At 40.2% G+C, this 13,962-nt stretch overlaps 1 protein-coding gene and 1 pseudogene across 1 annotated transcript; one reads left to right on the top strand and one right to left on the bottom strand.

The window, feature by feature from the left end:
• Positions 1–941: 941 nt before the first annotated feature.
• Positions 942–1,895, bottom strand: LOC119411153 (leucine-rich repeat-containing protein 51-like). Its single transcript, XM_037678083.1, has 3 exons — positions 1,844–1,895; positions 1,474–1,679; positions 942–1,097 (listed from the first exon to the last, which is right to left on the bottom strand). The coding sequence occupies exons 1-3, from the start codon at positions 1,893–1,895 to the stop codon at positions 942–944; spliced, it is 414 nt and encodes a 137-aa protein (XP_037534011.1).
• A 3,660-nt stretch (positions 1,896–5,555) lies between these two features.
• LOC119411559 lies at positions 5,556–10,614 on the top strand (annotated as a pseudogene).
• The last annotated feature ends 3,348 nt before the right edge of the window (positions 10,615–13,962 follow it).

Genomic DNA, 13,962 nt, shown 5'->3' with positions numbered 1-13,962 from the left:
ACCCTCCATCTACTCCTTGTGCGCTTAAGAAGCCAGCCCTCTGCTCCACATGTGTGATGGGAAAAGGCAGAGAATGAATTTCCCCATTAGGGATTAACAGAGTATAATAAAATACACAAAAATGTATTTAAAAGAAGTCTGTCAGTCAGAGGTTTGTACTATTTCACCTTCTAATTATTCAAGCCTTTGAACTTCAAACCATCATAATAAATGTACAATAAATGGATTCATCAGGAACATGTTATTAATTGGAAAGGAAAATTATTAATTAATTGAACTGGCGTAACTAGCCTCAGGATTTTTTTTCCCATTTTAGGGGCGTTTACATTTAAATTTTGCCAAAGCCTTTTCCCCAGGAGTCACTGTACTGAAGTCCATGGACTTCAGATGAGGCAAGGCCAAAATCACTCGACTCCTGCAAATACACATACAAATTAAATTAGCATTTAACTAGGATGATTCAGTAAAACATGTATTTATTGTACTTTGATTATTAGGAGGATTCGTTTACTTTTATTTAAAAAATCCTTTCCACATTTTTGAAGCTGTATGAAATAATTTAATAAATAAGTGGCATACTGCCTGAGATTGTGCCTTTTAGTAGTTTTGGGTTGATTGTGCAAAACAAGCAGAGTTACATGATAAAACTGTAGAATTAGGTTGAGTTTTAGAAGAATGGATTTAGATCAATTTGCACAGATTGTAAAATTAGCTGCATCTTCATGCCAGTGGTGTCTACATTTTACAGATGATACATATTTAGGTCTGGTTGAGCTTCAAGGCTTCAGCCACCGTTCATGGGTTGTCTTTGGAATGGCATCTTCAAGTTGGGTTCTTCATCAGCTTGGCTCACTTTTAAACATGTCCTGCATGGTTCAAGCCAAATGACTTGCCAAGCAAGTTTCAACGACAACAACGCAAACTTCAACCCAGTCAGCTTGTCACCTGTAGTCTCTGGTGGTGGTTTTGATGGGGTTTCCATGCAGCGTGATGGTGTGAAGATGCTGCAACTCTCCTAGTTTGTTGACCTCCGTCAGAGTCTCGATTTTGTTGCTGTGAAGGTGCAACACGCGGAGCTCCTTCAGCTTACAAATACACTGAAGCACAAACATTTATTGTCACTTTGGTTAATGGAAACAAAAGCAAAATCCAGGACTTTATGGGAAATTGGGAGCATCTTTCACTGAAAAGTGTTGATTAAATGCAAATCCATGGAACGCTAATCTTAATATCATTCTGCATGTGTTGCTGGGAAGCAAACCCAAATTTCATTGTAATCAGCTGCAATGACATTAAAGGTCTTCTATTCTATTAGTAAAAAGAATAGTGTGTAAATACATTTAAATGATTTTTAAATGTTGTTAGTTACAACTATAAAAGTGACTGAAAAGTTTAATAAAAAAAAAAAAAAGACTACCCAGACAAACATGAGTGACTAATAAAGCAAGTACAGAAGGCAACTCAAATTCTTACCTCGTCTATGTACGCTAATTTGTTGAAGGAGAGATCGAGCCAGCCAAGGTTGTATGGCTCAGCCAGGAAGTAGGTGAGCACCAACTCTAGACCAACGGTGTCATCCAGGTTGTTGTAGCGGAGACGCATCGAGCGAGTCACATATTTCCCGTCTGAATTCTTGGTTAGAGGATGCCGGCCTTGGGTGGGCTCCTTTGATATCGCAACTGAAAAACAAACAAAGCAAATCTGGTTAGTTGATGCACACTTTGCTTTTTATTACAACATAGAAAAAAGTATTCTAAGTCTTATTGAATATTACCGGAAAAGAAAATAATAAGAAAATAAGTGCACTAATTATTTCCTACTGTTTGGAATTTAATGAACTCACCTATTGTGGTGTTGAGATCTTTAAAAGATAGATCCAGCGGCGGGGTGCACATCTTCAAACTTTAATAGAAATTACAAACAAAATATACAATTTGCTGCAGCTGAATAGCTCTAAAAATGCTTGAGTTATCGTTTTGTTTTTTTTCCTTTGTTTACAATTTTCAAATATAAACATAGCTCCTGGAGACAAAAATTCCAAATTGAGTTACAGTTTTTAAAATTTTATATTTTATTGAGAATAAAAATAAAAAAAAACTTTAAGTCCGAATCATCGCAATCTTGTGCGATGAAATAAAAAGAGGTGTTGGAGGGGAGCAATCAGTACAATACACTGAGCACTAAGCAGAGAACTGCTTCTTTCAGAAATAAATAATAAAAATGTACGCAATATTTTAGATGTTTCTCATAATTTATCATTTCTCTTGGACTTTATGTGGTCAAGAAACCAAATTACAGATTTTATTGATATTGAGCTGAAATTTGGTGTGGTGATAGCTGAGAACGTTTCTCATCAAATCTTGTTCTTCTTTCGGCTGCTCCCTTCTTCAGAAGTCGCCACATCAAACTAACTCGCATGAAGACTTGGCAGTTATTTTTACGCCGGATACCCTTCCTGACGCAACCACTGCCCACCGAGCTACCACAGCCCTCTGTGTGGAGCAGAGAGCTGCCATCTAGGGCACCCGGGTAGCACATGGTGGTGGTTAAGGACCTTGCTCAAGGGCTCAGAATGGGGCAAATGAGGATGGAGGCAGGTGTGGGTGCTTCACCTTTTCCACCCACATTTTGTTGTTGTCGGTACCGGGAGTTGACCCGGCAATCTTCCGATCACAGGCCCACCTTCTCTAACCTCTGTGCCACCACTCTAATATTACATATTTGTGAGTGGTAAAAAGTATGTGAACCTTTGCTTTCAGTATATGACGTGACACGTCACCCCCACCACCACCCCCGTGTGGCAACAACTACAACTAAACATTTCTGGCAACTGCTGATCAGTCCTGCACCGGCTTGGAGGAATTTTAGTCCATTCCTCTGCACAGAACAGCTTCAACTCTGGACGTTGGTGGTTTCCTCCCATTAACTGCTGCTTCAGGTCGTTCCACAACATTTTGATTGGATTAAGGTCAGGACTTTGACTTGGTCATTCCAAACCATGAACTTCCTTCTTCTTGAACCATTCTTTGGTAGAACCACTTGTGTGCTTCGGGTCATTGTCTTGCTGCATGACACACCTTCTCTTGAAATTCAGTTCATGGACACATGTCCTGATATTTTCCTTTAGATTTCTCTGATATAATTCAGAATTCATTGTTCCATCAATGATGGCAAGCCGTCCTGGCCCAGATGCAGCAAAACAGGCCCAAACCATGATACTACCACCACCATGTTTCACAGATGGGAGGTTATGCAGGAATGCAAAGTTTTCCTTTCTCCTAACATGACACTTTTCATTTACACCAAAAAGTTCTATTTTGGTCTCAGCCATCCACAAAACTTTCTTCCAACAGCCTTATGTCTTGTCCACGTGATCTTTAGCAGACTGCAGACGAGCAGCAATGTTCTTTTTGGAGAGCAGTGGCTTCTCCTTCAACCCGGTCATGCACACCATTGTTGTTCAGTGTTCTCCTGATGGTGGACTCATGAACATGAACATGAGTCAATGTGAGAGAGGCCTTCAGTTGTTAGAAGTTGCCCTGAGCCCTTTGCGATCTCCTCGATTATTTTACTCCTTGTTCTTGGAGTGATCTTTGTTGGTCGACCACTCCTGGGGAGGGTAACAATGGTCTTGAATTTCCTCCATTTGTACACAATCTGTCTGACTGTGGATTGGTGGAGTCCAAACTCTTTAGAGATGGTTTTGTAACATTTTCCAGCCTGATGAGCATCAACAACTCTTTTTCCAAGATCCTCAGATTCTTTATTCATTCCGAAACACTTCCACAAACATGTTGTGAAGAGTAGACTTTAATAGATCCATGTTCTTTAAATTAAACAGCCTACTCTTGTATTTCTTGTTCGGTGACCTTGAGTGTTTTGAAAGGCGCCTTCAAATAAAATGTATTATTATTATTATTATTATTACTCACACCTGATCATCATCCCATTGATTGAAACCACCTGACTCTAATTTCACCTTCAAATTAACTGCTAAGATTCACATACTTTTGCCACTCACAAATATGTAATACTGGATCATTTCCCTCAATAAATAAATGACCATGTATAATTTTTAGTCTCATTTGTTTAACTGGGTTCTCTTTATCTATTTCTAGGACTTGTGTGAAAATCTGATGATGTTTTAGGTTATATTTATGTAGAAATATAGAAAACTCTAAATGATTCACAAACATTCAAGCACCACTGTACCTGTATGTACATATATAAAAACTTGAGTTTTAAAACTTGTATATAATTTTGTTTGTACATTTGAGTGGGAAAAGTGATGTAATTTGTTTTAAGAATGTTGAGATATCTAAGCTGTTGATCGTGGAATGGGCGTCTGGATATTAGTCTGGATATGTTTGGGATGCTGTTTAATACACTGTATTATTTTACAATATTATTGTTTAGCGTATATCTTAGACCCTTCTATACTGTTTCTTTTTTATAATATATATTTTTGCTATTTTTGGGTGTGACTGGGACCTTGAGTACACAGTTTCGTTCCACCTCATGTACCACATGTGATGTGAATCACAATAAAGTATCTTGAACCTTGATATTAAATTGTTTTAAGAATAAATTAATTGTGGATTTCAGTATTAAAAACAATCAAAAATAAGACATCTTAAACTAGGTTTCTGCTATAATGGATTCCTTAATTTTTTATTTTTTTTTTTACTAGTAAACATATTAGTTTAGAGTTTTAATTAATATTATTTTATATTTGACAAGTTGCCGATTTTCATCAAGACAAAGGCTACTTTGCTTTTGTTTTAAATGTAATTAAAAAAAAAAAGTGATTTTATTATATGCAGCAACAGTCTGCCTAACATCTATTTCTCCTTCCAAAGCTTATCAGCTGAAGTCAGCAGGTGCTTCAAATTGGACACAAGATGTTCAAACTGGGAACGAGAGTTAAAGCAAAACTTGAATTATGAATTTATTTGTTTGTTTAGTTCCCCCCCCCCCCCATTAAAATTGGGGACAGCTGACACTCATAGGGATACACTTAGTCTAACCGATTAAAGCCATAAAAAGTGTCTTTGACCAGATCTGTATGCAGTAGATAAGGTTCCATAAACATGTTGGAGGATATTGATCCATTGGCATCATGTTTTTAAGAAATAATTGCTCGTGCCAAGGCATTTCCACGTTTTTTTCTCATTCTTGCCAGTAAAATCTTGACTGCAGTAACGCCTCACGACTTGTTTTTTTTTCCTCCCACAATGCTGTGCGCTAGGGGCTGTCTGTGGTGCTGAAGATGCGCGTGCCTCGGTCTGCGCGAGCATCTTTCCGCGAGGAGTCGTATCTTCGACGGTTGGACGACGGAACATTGAGCGATTCAGGATGTTCCCACCGCCGCCACCGGCTTCTTAAGTTTATTTTAAGACTTTTTTTTTTCTTTAAAAACAGGCAGCGTTTTTTTCAAGCTCCAACCACAACGCGGAGGCGTCCGTGAAGTAGCTTTATTCACTGCTTTATTCCCTGCTTTTCGACGCTTTTGTCTCTTTCGGGTTCCTGCCTGCCGCCGTCTCCACGTGCCATTTATGCACAGCACGCTGCTCCTGTCCTCCCGACAAAACACACCTACGTGTCCGAGCACAATGGCCCGCTCCAACTGCGTCCACTGAGAGACATGGAGGCTAAACAACATCCTATAAAGAGCCTGAAAAGCTACCCAGAAACCGGCGGTCGTAGCCTGGCGGCGGCCGCCGGGGGAGACGGTGGGTATCGGGCCGGCTCAGCTGAAACGGAGATGGAGCTGAAGATCCAGAAAGCCATCGACTTAAGGCGGAGGGTCATCGCTGCTACAAGGAGAAGAAATTCCGGGAGGCGATAGGCAAGTACCACCGGGCGCTGCTGCAGCTCAAGGGAGTGCATGTGCGAGGTCAACCTGCTGAGCCAAGCCGCCGCCAAGCTGACCGAGGAGCAGCGGAGAGCCATGGAGAGCACCAAGATTGAGTGCTACGACAGCCTGACAGGTGAGCGGTGCCGGCCTGCCAGGTCCAAACACTCGGCGTGTTTACTGCTGACAGCATTGTTGGCGCCGGTTCACCGGGTTCACTAGAAACAGGGCTGAAGGGCTGATGCTGGAGGCAAGAATGATGCTGGAGACAGGATGAGAGGACAAACTGTTCTGATTTGGCAGACAATATGAAAACAGAAAAGATTATCCATCAGGGCATTGCTTGCAGGCCAGCCAAGAAATATAGTCCCTCCACCGTGTCCTGGGTCTTCCTCTGGGTCTCCTCCCGCTGGGACGTGTCCAGAACACCTCACCAGGGAGGTGTCCAGGAGGCATCCTAACCAGATGCCCGAGCCACCTCAACTGGCTCCTCTTGATGTGGAGAAGCAGCGGCTCTACTCTGAGTCTCTCCCGGATGATAGAGCTTCTCACCCTATCTCTAAGGGAGAGACACCCTGTGGAGAAAACTCATTTTGGCCGCTTGGATCCGAAATCTCGTTCTTTCGGTCACAACCCAAAACTCATGACCATAGATGAGGGTAGGAACATAGATCAATGGATAAATTGAGAGCTTTGCCTTATGACTCAGCTCTCTCTTCACCACGACAGACCTGTACAGCGCCCGCTTCACTGCAGACGCTGCACCTATCCGCCTATCAATCTCACGCTCCATTTTTCCGTCATTAGTGAACAAGAGACCCCAAGATACTGGAATTCCTCCACTTGGGGTAGGACCTCCTCCCTAACCCGGAGAGGGCACTCTACCCTTTTCCGGCTCAAGACCATGGCCTCGGATTTTGGAGGAACTGATACTGCCACTACACTCTCTTTATTCACCTGAGTCTTTCTAATTTCATTATCTAAACATAAAACTGGGTCTATTGTACTTCTCCCTCTCCTGAAACCACTCTGATATTTTGTTACAAGTCCTTTATTTTCCATATAATATATTAATCTTTCATTTATCATTTTCTCCATTATTTTACATATGTTGCATGTTAATGCTATAGGTCAATAAATTCCTGGTTTTGACTCATCTTTACCTGGTTTTCTAATTGGTATAATCACTGCTTCCTTCCAACTTTTTGGCAATTCCCCATCTTTCTGTACTCGGTTATACAATTCTAATACAATATTTTTAGACGATCTTCTTAAATTATTTACCATCACATAACAAACCTGATCTTTTCCTGGAACTGTCAATTTATATTTTTTAAGTGCCCTGTTCAGCTCTGTCATTGTAAACAGCATATTCAGTGAATCATTTGTGTCCTCTATTTGCTCCAATACCTCCTTGTTTTCTAAAATTGTATTTTCCTTTATTCCCTTCTTCACTAATATTTTCAGAACTATGAATTTTAACAAAAGTATTTACAAACATTTCTACCTTTTCTCTGTCTTTCACTGCTGTTAAATCTCCATCATTTAGTATTGGGTATCCACTCATTCTTTTAATCCCATTCATCCTTTTAATCATTGTCCATACCTTAGAAATGTCTGTCTCCCTCCCTACTGAATTACAAAAACTCCTCCAATATCTCTTTGCAGTTTTAATAGTTCTTACATTTGCTTGCAATTTCTTGTACTCATTCAGATTCTGAAAGTTGTGATTTATTTTTAATAATTTGAAAGCTTTATTTTGGTTCTTAATAGCTTTAGTACATTCTGTTGTCCACCAGGGTACCAACTTTCTTTCTCTTTTCCCTCTTTTCTTCATTATAGCCTGACTGGCTGCTTCAAGGATAGCATTACATATAGAAGAATTAAAATCATCAATACTACCAGTTATATCTATTTTTTGTATTTTTATTTCACTACTATTCTTATGTTTCCCAATCTGCAGATCTAAAACACAATTTTTCCATCCCATTTATACAATACTTTTCTATTTGTAACTTTATTTCAGTCATGATAGGGTGATGATCACTTCCTATAGTTGTTTTGTTGATTACTTGCCATAAACAAATACCTGCTAGAGAATCTGAAACTAATGTTAAATCAGTTGCTGACATTGTGTTATCTCTAAAATTAATTCTGGTTCCACTCCCATTATTCAAACATACCAAGTTTTTAGCATCTATTATTTCTTCAGTTATAGCTCCATTTTGATCATTATGATTACTCCATAATGAGCTATGCCCATTAAAGTCCCCACACCAAATCACCTTACCCTCTAAATATGTCCCAAGTTCCTCCATTAAGTCTAATGTAAGTTTTTTACATGGATTATAAAAATTTATTATTTTCAATCGTCCATTTATTGTCCAGATTTCAATAACAATATATTCTAACTCTCTTCCTTTAGCTAAAACTATCAATTGAATCCTCTGTTTTATGAATGTTATACACCTTCCTCCAGATCCTCTAATGTTTTCATATCCATTTATTATAAATTCTTTGAAAAATCCTTTAAACTCCTGCCCATTTGATATTAGACTTCTAGCGTTCCGCTGTAAGATGATCAGTTTGTTCTGTCTTCTGGTCCTCCTTTCTTCCCTTCTGCCCCCAGTCTCTTATTTATGTGCTCCCAGGATATATCCTTTATAACAAAAAAACCTCACTGCTACTTTTATCCTTTCAGGAAAAACAGCTGCTTGAAACTCCAACATCACTGACAGACTTTCCTTTCTTTCACCTTCCGCTGTTCTCATCAATCTTTTAATTTTGCTTACCTCGCCTCCATAAATACAGCGTCTAAATTTTTCCAGATCTTCTCCCACCAAAATACCTGTGATCACTCCTCTAGCTACCTTAGCCTCTCCCAAAATCTTGATCTCACTCACCTTTTTTTTTTTTTTACAAATACTCTGGGTGTTCATCACTTTGTTTTTCTGCTCTTCATTCCCAACTGTTATCAACAGGTTCTCATCTCTGAGTCTTAGCAAGTGTCAGCTTGCCAAACTACTTTTTTTAATTCTTTCAACAGAGCTAACGGACTTAGTTGAATTCCTTCATCCTCCTTCCTAAACTTTATGATTAGCTTGGATTCCTCCCTAATGACCCTTAGAACAACATTGTTTTCCTCCAAACTGTTGTCTTCTAGGCTCCGTTCATTACTTTGCAAAGTACCTTTCTTTCTAATTCGCTCTCTTACTGACCCTCTACTACCACGCACCAAAGTCCAATCACCTAAATCCATCTCATCATCCCCATCATTCTCAACCTGAGATGCCATAGCAGTCCAGTCACAAACCAGTTTTATGCCAACCACCCAAGATCAGTGACAGCTTCTCTGACCTGCCACAACTCACTGATATCACACATCAACAAATATGGCCCAGAATTCGAGAGGGGCGAGCTCCTGAAGGCCAGCTTATTTATAGGTAGGCGGAACATGCCACAGCTTAAAACAATTAAGGTTAATTATTGAACCTAAAACATGTTCCAAGGACAAAATAATAACAATAAAGTGCCTCAGGCAGATAACGGTATATATGTCATATATATTTCTAGAATTGTCAGAGTCAGAGAGATTTATTTGTCATTCGCATCTCGTGGTGGAACGAGATTATGTACGCAGGATCCCAGTTACATCCAGCAATAAACTGTAAATAAAAACAGTAATAAGGTCTAAGATATGAACTAATAAAAACATCAGCTAAATATACACTAACCACTAATAGCATAAAAACATTACATCGAACAGCAGCACGAACATGAGTCTGTGTGAGCAGATGAGTATGAATGAACACAGCAACATGAAACAGATCAGCAGCAACATGATGTGATTTTTCACAGTGATTGTCCTGGTTAGATATTCATGAGTCTTACAGCCTCAGGATATAAACTGTTCCTGCATCTAGAGGTGTAAATGTCTGTGATGGTGGGGAGACTGACTCCAACAGACTTCTGTGCAGCCTTCACCACTCTCTGCAGTGCTTTTCTTTCTACAGCTGTGCAGCCTCCATGCCACACGTTGATGCTGGAGCACAGGATGCTCTCCATTGCACACCTGTAGAAGGAGGTGAGGACTGAGGTTCCCAGACCAGCTCGTCTCAGCCGTCTGAGGAAGTAGAGTCTTGGATGAGCTTTCTTGATCAGGCTGGTAATGTTGTTTCTCCAGCTGAGGTTGTCATTCAGGTGCACACCCAAGTACTTGTAGCTGGAGACCACTTCCACTGCAGATCCTTTAGTATTCACGGGGTGGGTGGGTAGGTGAGTTTGTTCCTTCTGAAGTCTAAGATCATCTCCTTCATTGTGCTGCTCGGGGTGGCTGCATGTTGGAGTAGCTCTTACATTCATTCTGAGATTTTGTTTTTCGAAATTTTAATTCTTCCTTTGCTGGATGTAAATCACACGCAACAAGGTGTTTTTATTTTTTTTACAACCGGGAGCAGCTGATTAATACCTCAAAATCTTAAATTATATCTCAGCTATAGCCCCGAATCTCAAATGAGTTGAAAAGGAGGCACCGTAGATGCATTGCAGTGTCCTTGCTGCCTGTGCTCGAGTGCCTGACCACTGAGATCCTGGAACAAGCAGGAAACACAGCTAGTGACAGCAGAAGAACCAGGATCGTCCCCCGACACCTGCAACTGGCTGTCTGCAGCGACAAGGAGCTCAGCAGGCTGCTGGAAGAAGTGGCCATTGTTAAGAGTTCTGCCTGGCATTCAGGCGGTGTTGCTCCCCCGAGGAACTGAGAGGCCAACCGAGTCTGGATCCACAGAGTAGATCCACAGTGGATCAGAATTTCTTTGGATCCACTGTGGGACGGACCTTTACAAGAGATCCTTCCTGCCTACAGCCATCAGCATCTATAACATCTCTTAATGAACCGAGGATAATGAGCTACAACAACATTTAATTTCCCTTTGAGATTAAAAAAGTATTCTTGAATAGAATTGGATTTAATTAGGGCAGAGTTAAGCAAGGTACTGGTGGTATACATAATAGTGTCATCTGTGTACAGATGTGTGAGAACATGACCATTTTTCACAGAATTTGTTACATTGTTGATGTATATGCTGAAAAGAGTTGGACCAAGTATGGAGCCTTGTGGGGTGCCTTTGCCGATGGGTAGCATGTCTGACAAAAGACCATCCCTCCTCAATGATTGCATTCACACAGAACAGTAACTTTTTCAGTTCAATTCAATTCAGTTCAATTTACCAGTATTTATATAATGGCAAGTCACAAAAGAAGTCATCTCAGGGCACTGCACATAAATATTCATATACATAAAAAGTAAGTTAACATTATTTATCTGAGAAGCAGACTGCTTTGAGTTTAACTCCATCGCAGAACTCTCATCCTGAGCAAGCATGAAGGCAACAGTGGAAAGGAAAAACTCTCAAGATGAAGAAACCTCTAGCAAAACCAGGCTCAGGACAAGCAGCCATCTGCTTCGACCAGCTGGATTTGAGGGGACAGGAAGGAGGAACAGATACACAATGGCAGGTCCAGAATCACATGTTAAGATATAAATAATATCAAATGAAATTTGGGGAGTGGTGGCGCAGAGGTTAGAGAAGGTGGGTCTGTGATCGGAAGATCGCCGGTTCAAGCCCCGGTACCGACAACATCAAAAATATGGGTGGGGTAGGTGAAGCACCCACACCTGCCCCCACCCTCATTCGCCCCACTCTGGGCCCATGAGCAAGGCCCTTAACCCCCATCCGCTCCCTAAACAGGTCTCTCTTCAAAATGAGTTCTCGTGGCTCAATGAGACTACCTGGATAAATAAAGGCTAAAAAAACAATAAAAATTTGCATGCAGACCACGGGATCTCAGAGGAATATAATTGTAAAGAATTTATTAAATAAACAAAAGAGGCTGACAAGTAAGAGACACGTAATGGGTAAGAGACACATATTAAACACAGGAACCAGGAACCATTGCCATTCAAACAATAATGTGGGGGTTAAAAGACATGTCCTAATCAAAAATAACACCAAGATTTTTAACATTAGCGCTGGAGACCAGATTAATGTCATCCAAGGAGGGCAAGAGACTGAAAAAAATATTCCTAAGATGCTCAGGTGCAAAGACCAAGTCTTGTTTGAGTTTAAAAGCAGAAAATTAAGGGTCATCCAGGTTTTTATGTCTTTAAGACATGCTTGTAGTCTAAGAAACTGATCAGATTCATTGGGTTTCCTGGACAAATATAACTGTGTATCATCAGCATAACAATGTAAATTTATTCCATGCTGTTTAATAACGTTACCTAATGGAAGCATATATAAGCATATATATATCCACATCTTTAACCTGTCCATAAGCCAAAACTCCATTCCAGATGCTTGGAAAACAGCCTTTGTTCTTCCTTTGCTGAAGGGAGGTGACTCCACCTCACTGAACAACTATCGGCCAATCTCTAAACTCTGCATTTAAGCCAAAGTTCTAGAAAAACTGATAAACTCTCAAATCAAAAATTACCTGGACTCATTTAACATCTTACCTCGCCATCAGTTTGTTTTCAGGAAACAACACAGCACGACTGCTTCATTGAAGGTTTTTAATGACATTGTTGAAGCACTGGATGCTAAGGATTATTGTGCTGCCCTTTTCTTAGAACTGTCTAAAGCTTTTGACACTGTGGATCATAACATATTGTGTCATAAACTCTCAGAAATCGGTTTCTTAGATCACACCATTGGATGGTTCTCTATCTCTCAGATCGGAGGCAATGTGTTCAACATAATGGTACTTCCTCCAGTTATTTAACAGTCAACAATGGTGTACCGCAAGGCTCAGTCTTAGGACCCACCTTCTTTACAATCTACATAGGTAATGTAGGTAAAAACATCCCTGATGCATCCATACATTTCTATGCTGATGACACAGTTGTTTATTGTTGAGCTAAAACAGTTGATAAGGCTTTCCAGCTTTTACAATCTGCATTTAACATCATCCAGTCAGATTTGTTCTGTCTCATACTTGTCTTAAATGCTGACAAAACCAAAAGGATGCTTTTTTCAAACAGGGAGTCGATTCCAGCAGTTCTTCCTCCGATTTTATCCTCAAATGATGTCCCCATTGAGTTTGCTGATTCCTATAAATATTTGGGTATCTTGGTCGACTCGCCTCTCTCTTTTAAGCTTGATGTGGAAAACCTAGTAAAGAAACTGAAAGTTAAACTGGGTTTCTTTTTCAGAAACAGATCCTGTCTAACTCTGAATGCTAGGAAACGCCTTGTATCTGTGACTTTCCTTCCCTCCATTGATTACGGTGACATTATTCATATGAATGCTCCTACAAGCACCCTGCAGATGTTGGATGCTGTCTATCATGGTGCACTAAGATTCATAACTGGCTGTGATTATCGTACCCACCACTGCACCCTGTATTCACTGGTTAACTGGACATCATTAACTTCATGCAGACTCTCTCACTGGTACATTTTCATCTTTAAATCACTTCTTGGTCTGTTGCCTTCATACATCTCCTCCTACATGTCACTGCGTGAGTGCAGCTGCGGCATACGCTCTCAGGACATTATTACCTGCAGTGTTCCCTCAGTGCGGACTGAACTAGGCAAAAGGGCCTTCTCCTACTCCGCTCCCGTTTCCTGGAATATCTTACAAAAAGACCTGAAGCTCTCGACCTTGGCCTCTCTAAGTGACTTTAAAAATCTGTTGGACTCCTGGCAAGGACCAATGCAGACATGTTCCTGTTTTTAGTTTTCTACATTCGACTTATAATCTAGCTATTTTTGTTACTCTTTTTGCCATCTTATTTGTAAAAAAAAATAAAAATCTGTATGCCTTTTTTATAACTGTCTATTGTTGTCACTGTTGTCCGTTGTTATCATCATTCTTTGTTGAACTCAGGTCTCTCTTGTAAATGAGTCCTCGATGCTCAATGGGAAATACCTGTCTAAATAAAGGTTACATGAAAAATAAGGTAAAGAGTATTGGTCCAAGCATTGAACCCTGATGAAACCCATGACTAACTTTGGTGTATGAAGAAGATTAATTGTTTACCTGACCTGACTGAAAAATGTTGGATTGTATACCTGGCAGTGGTGGAGAAAGTACTCAAACACTGCA

The sequence above is a fragment of the Nematolebias whitei genome, chromosome 6, assembly GCF_014905685.2.
Source record: "Nematolebias whitei isolate Nwh7 chromosome 6, NemWhi1, whole genome shotgun sequence".
Lineage (NCBI taxonomy): Eukaryota > Metazoa > Chordata > Actinopteri > Cyprinodontiformes > Rivulidae > Nematolebias > Nematolebias whitei.
This window is presented reverse-complemented; position numbering and strand designations above follow the sequence as displayed.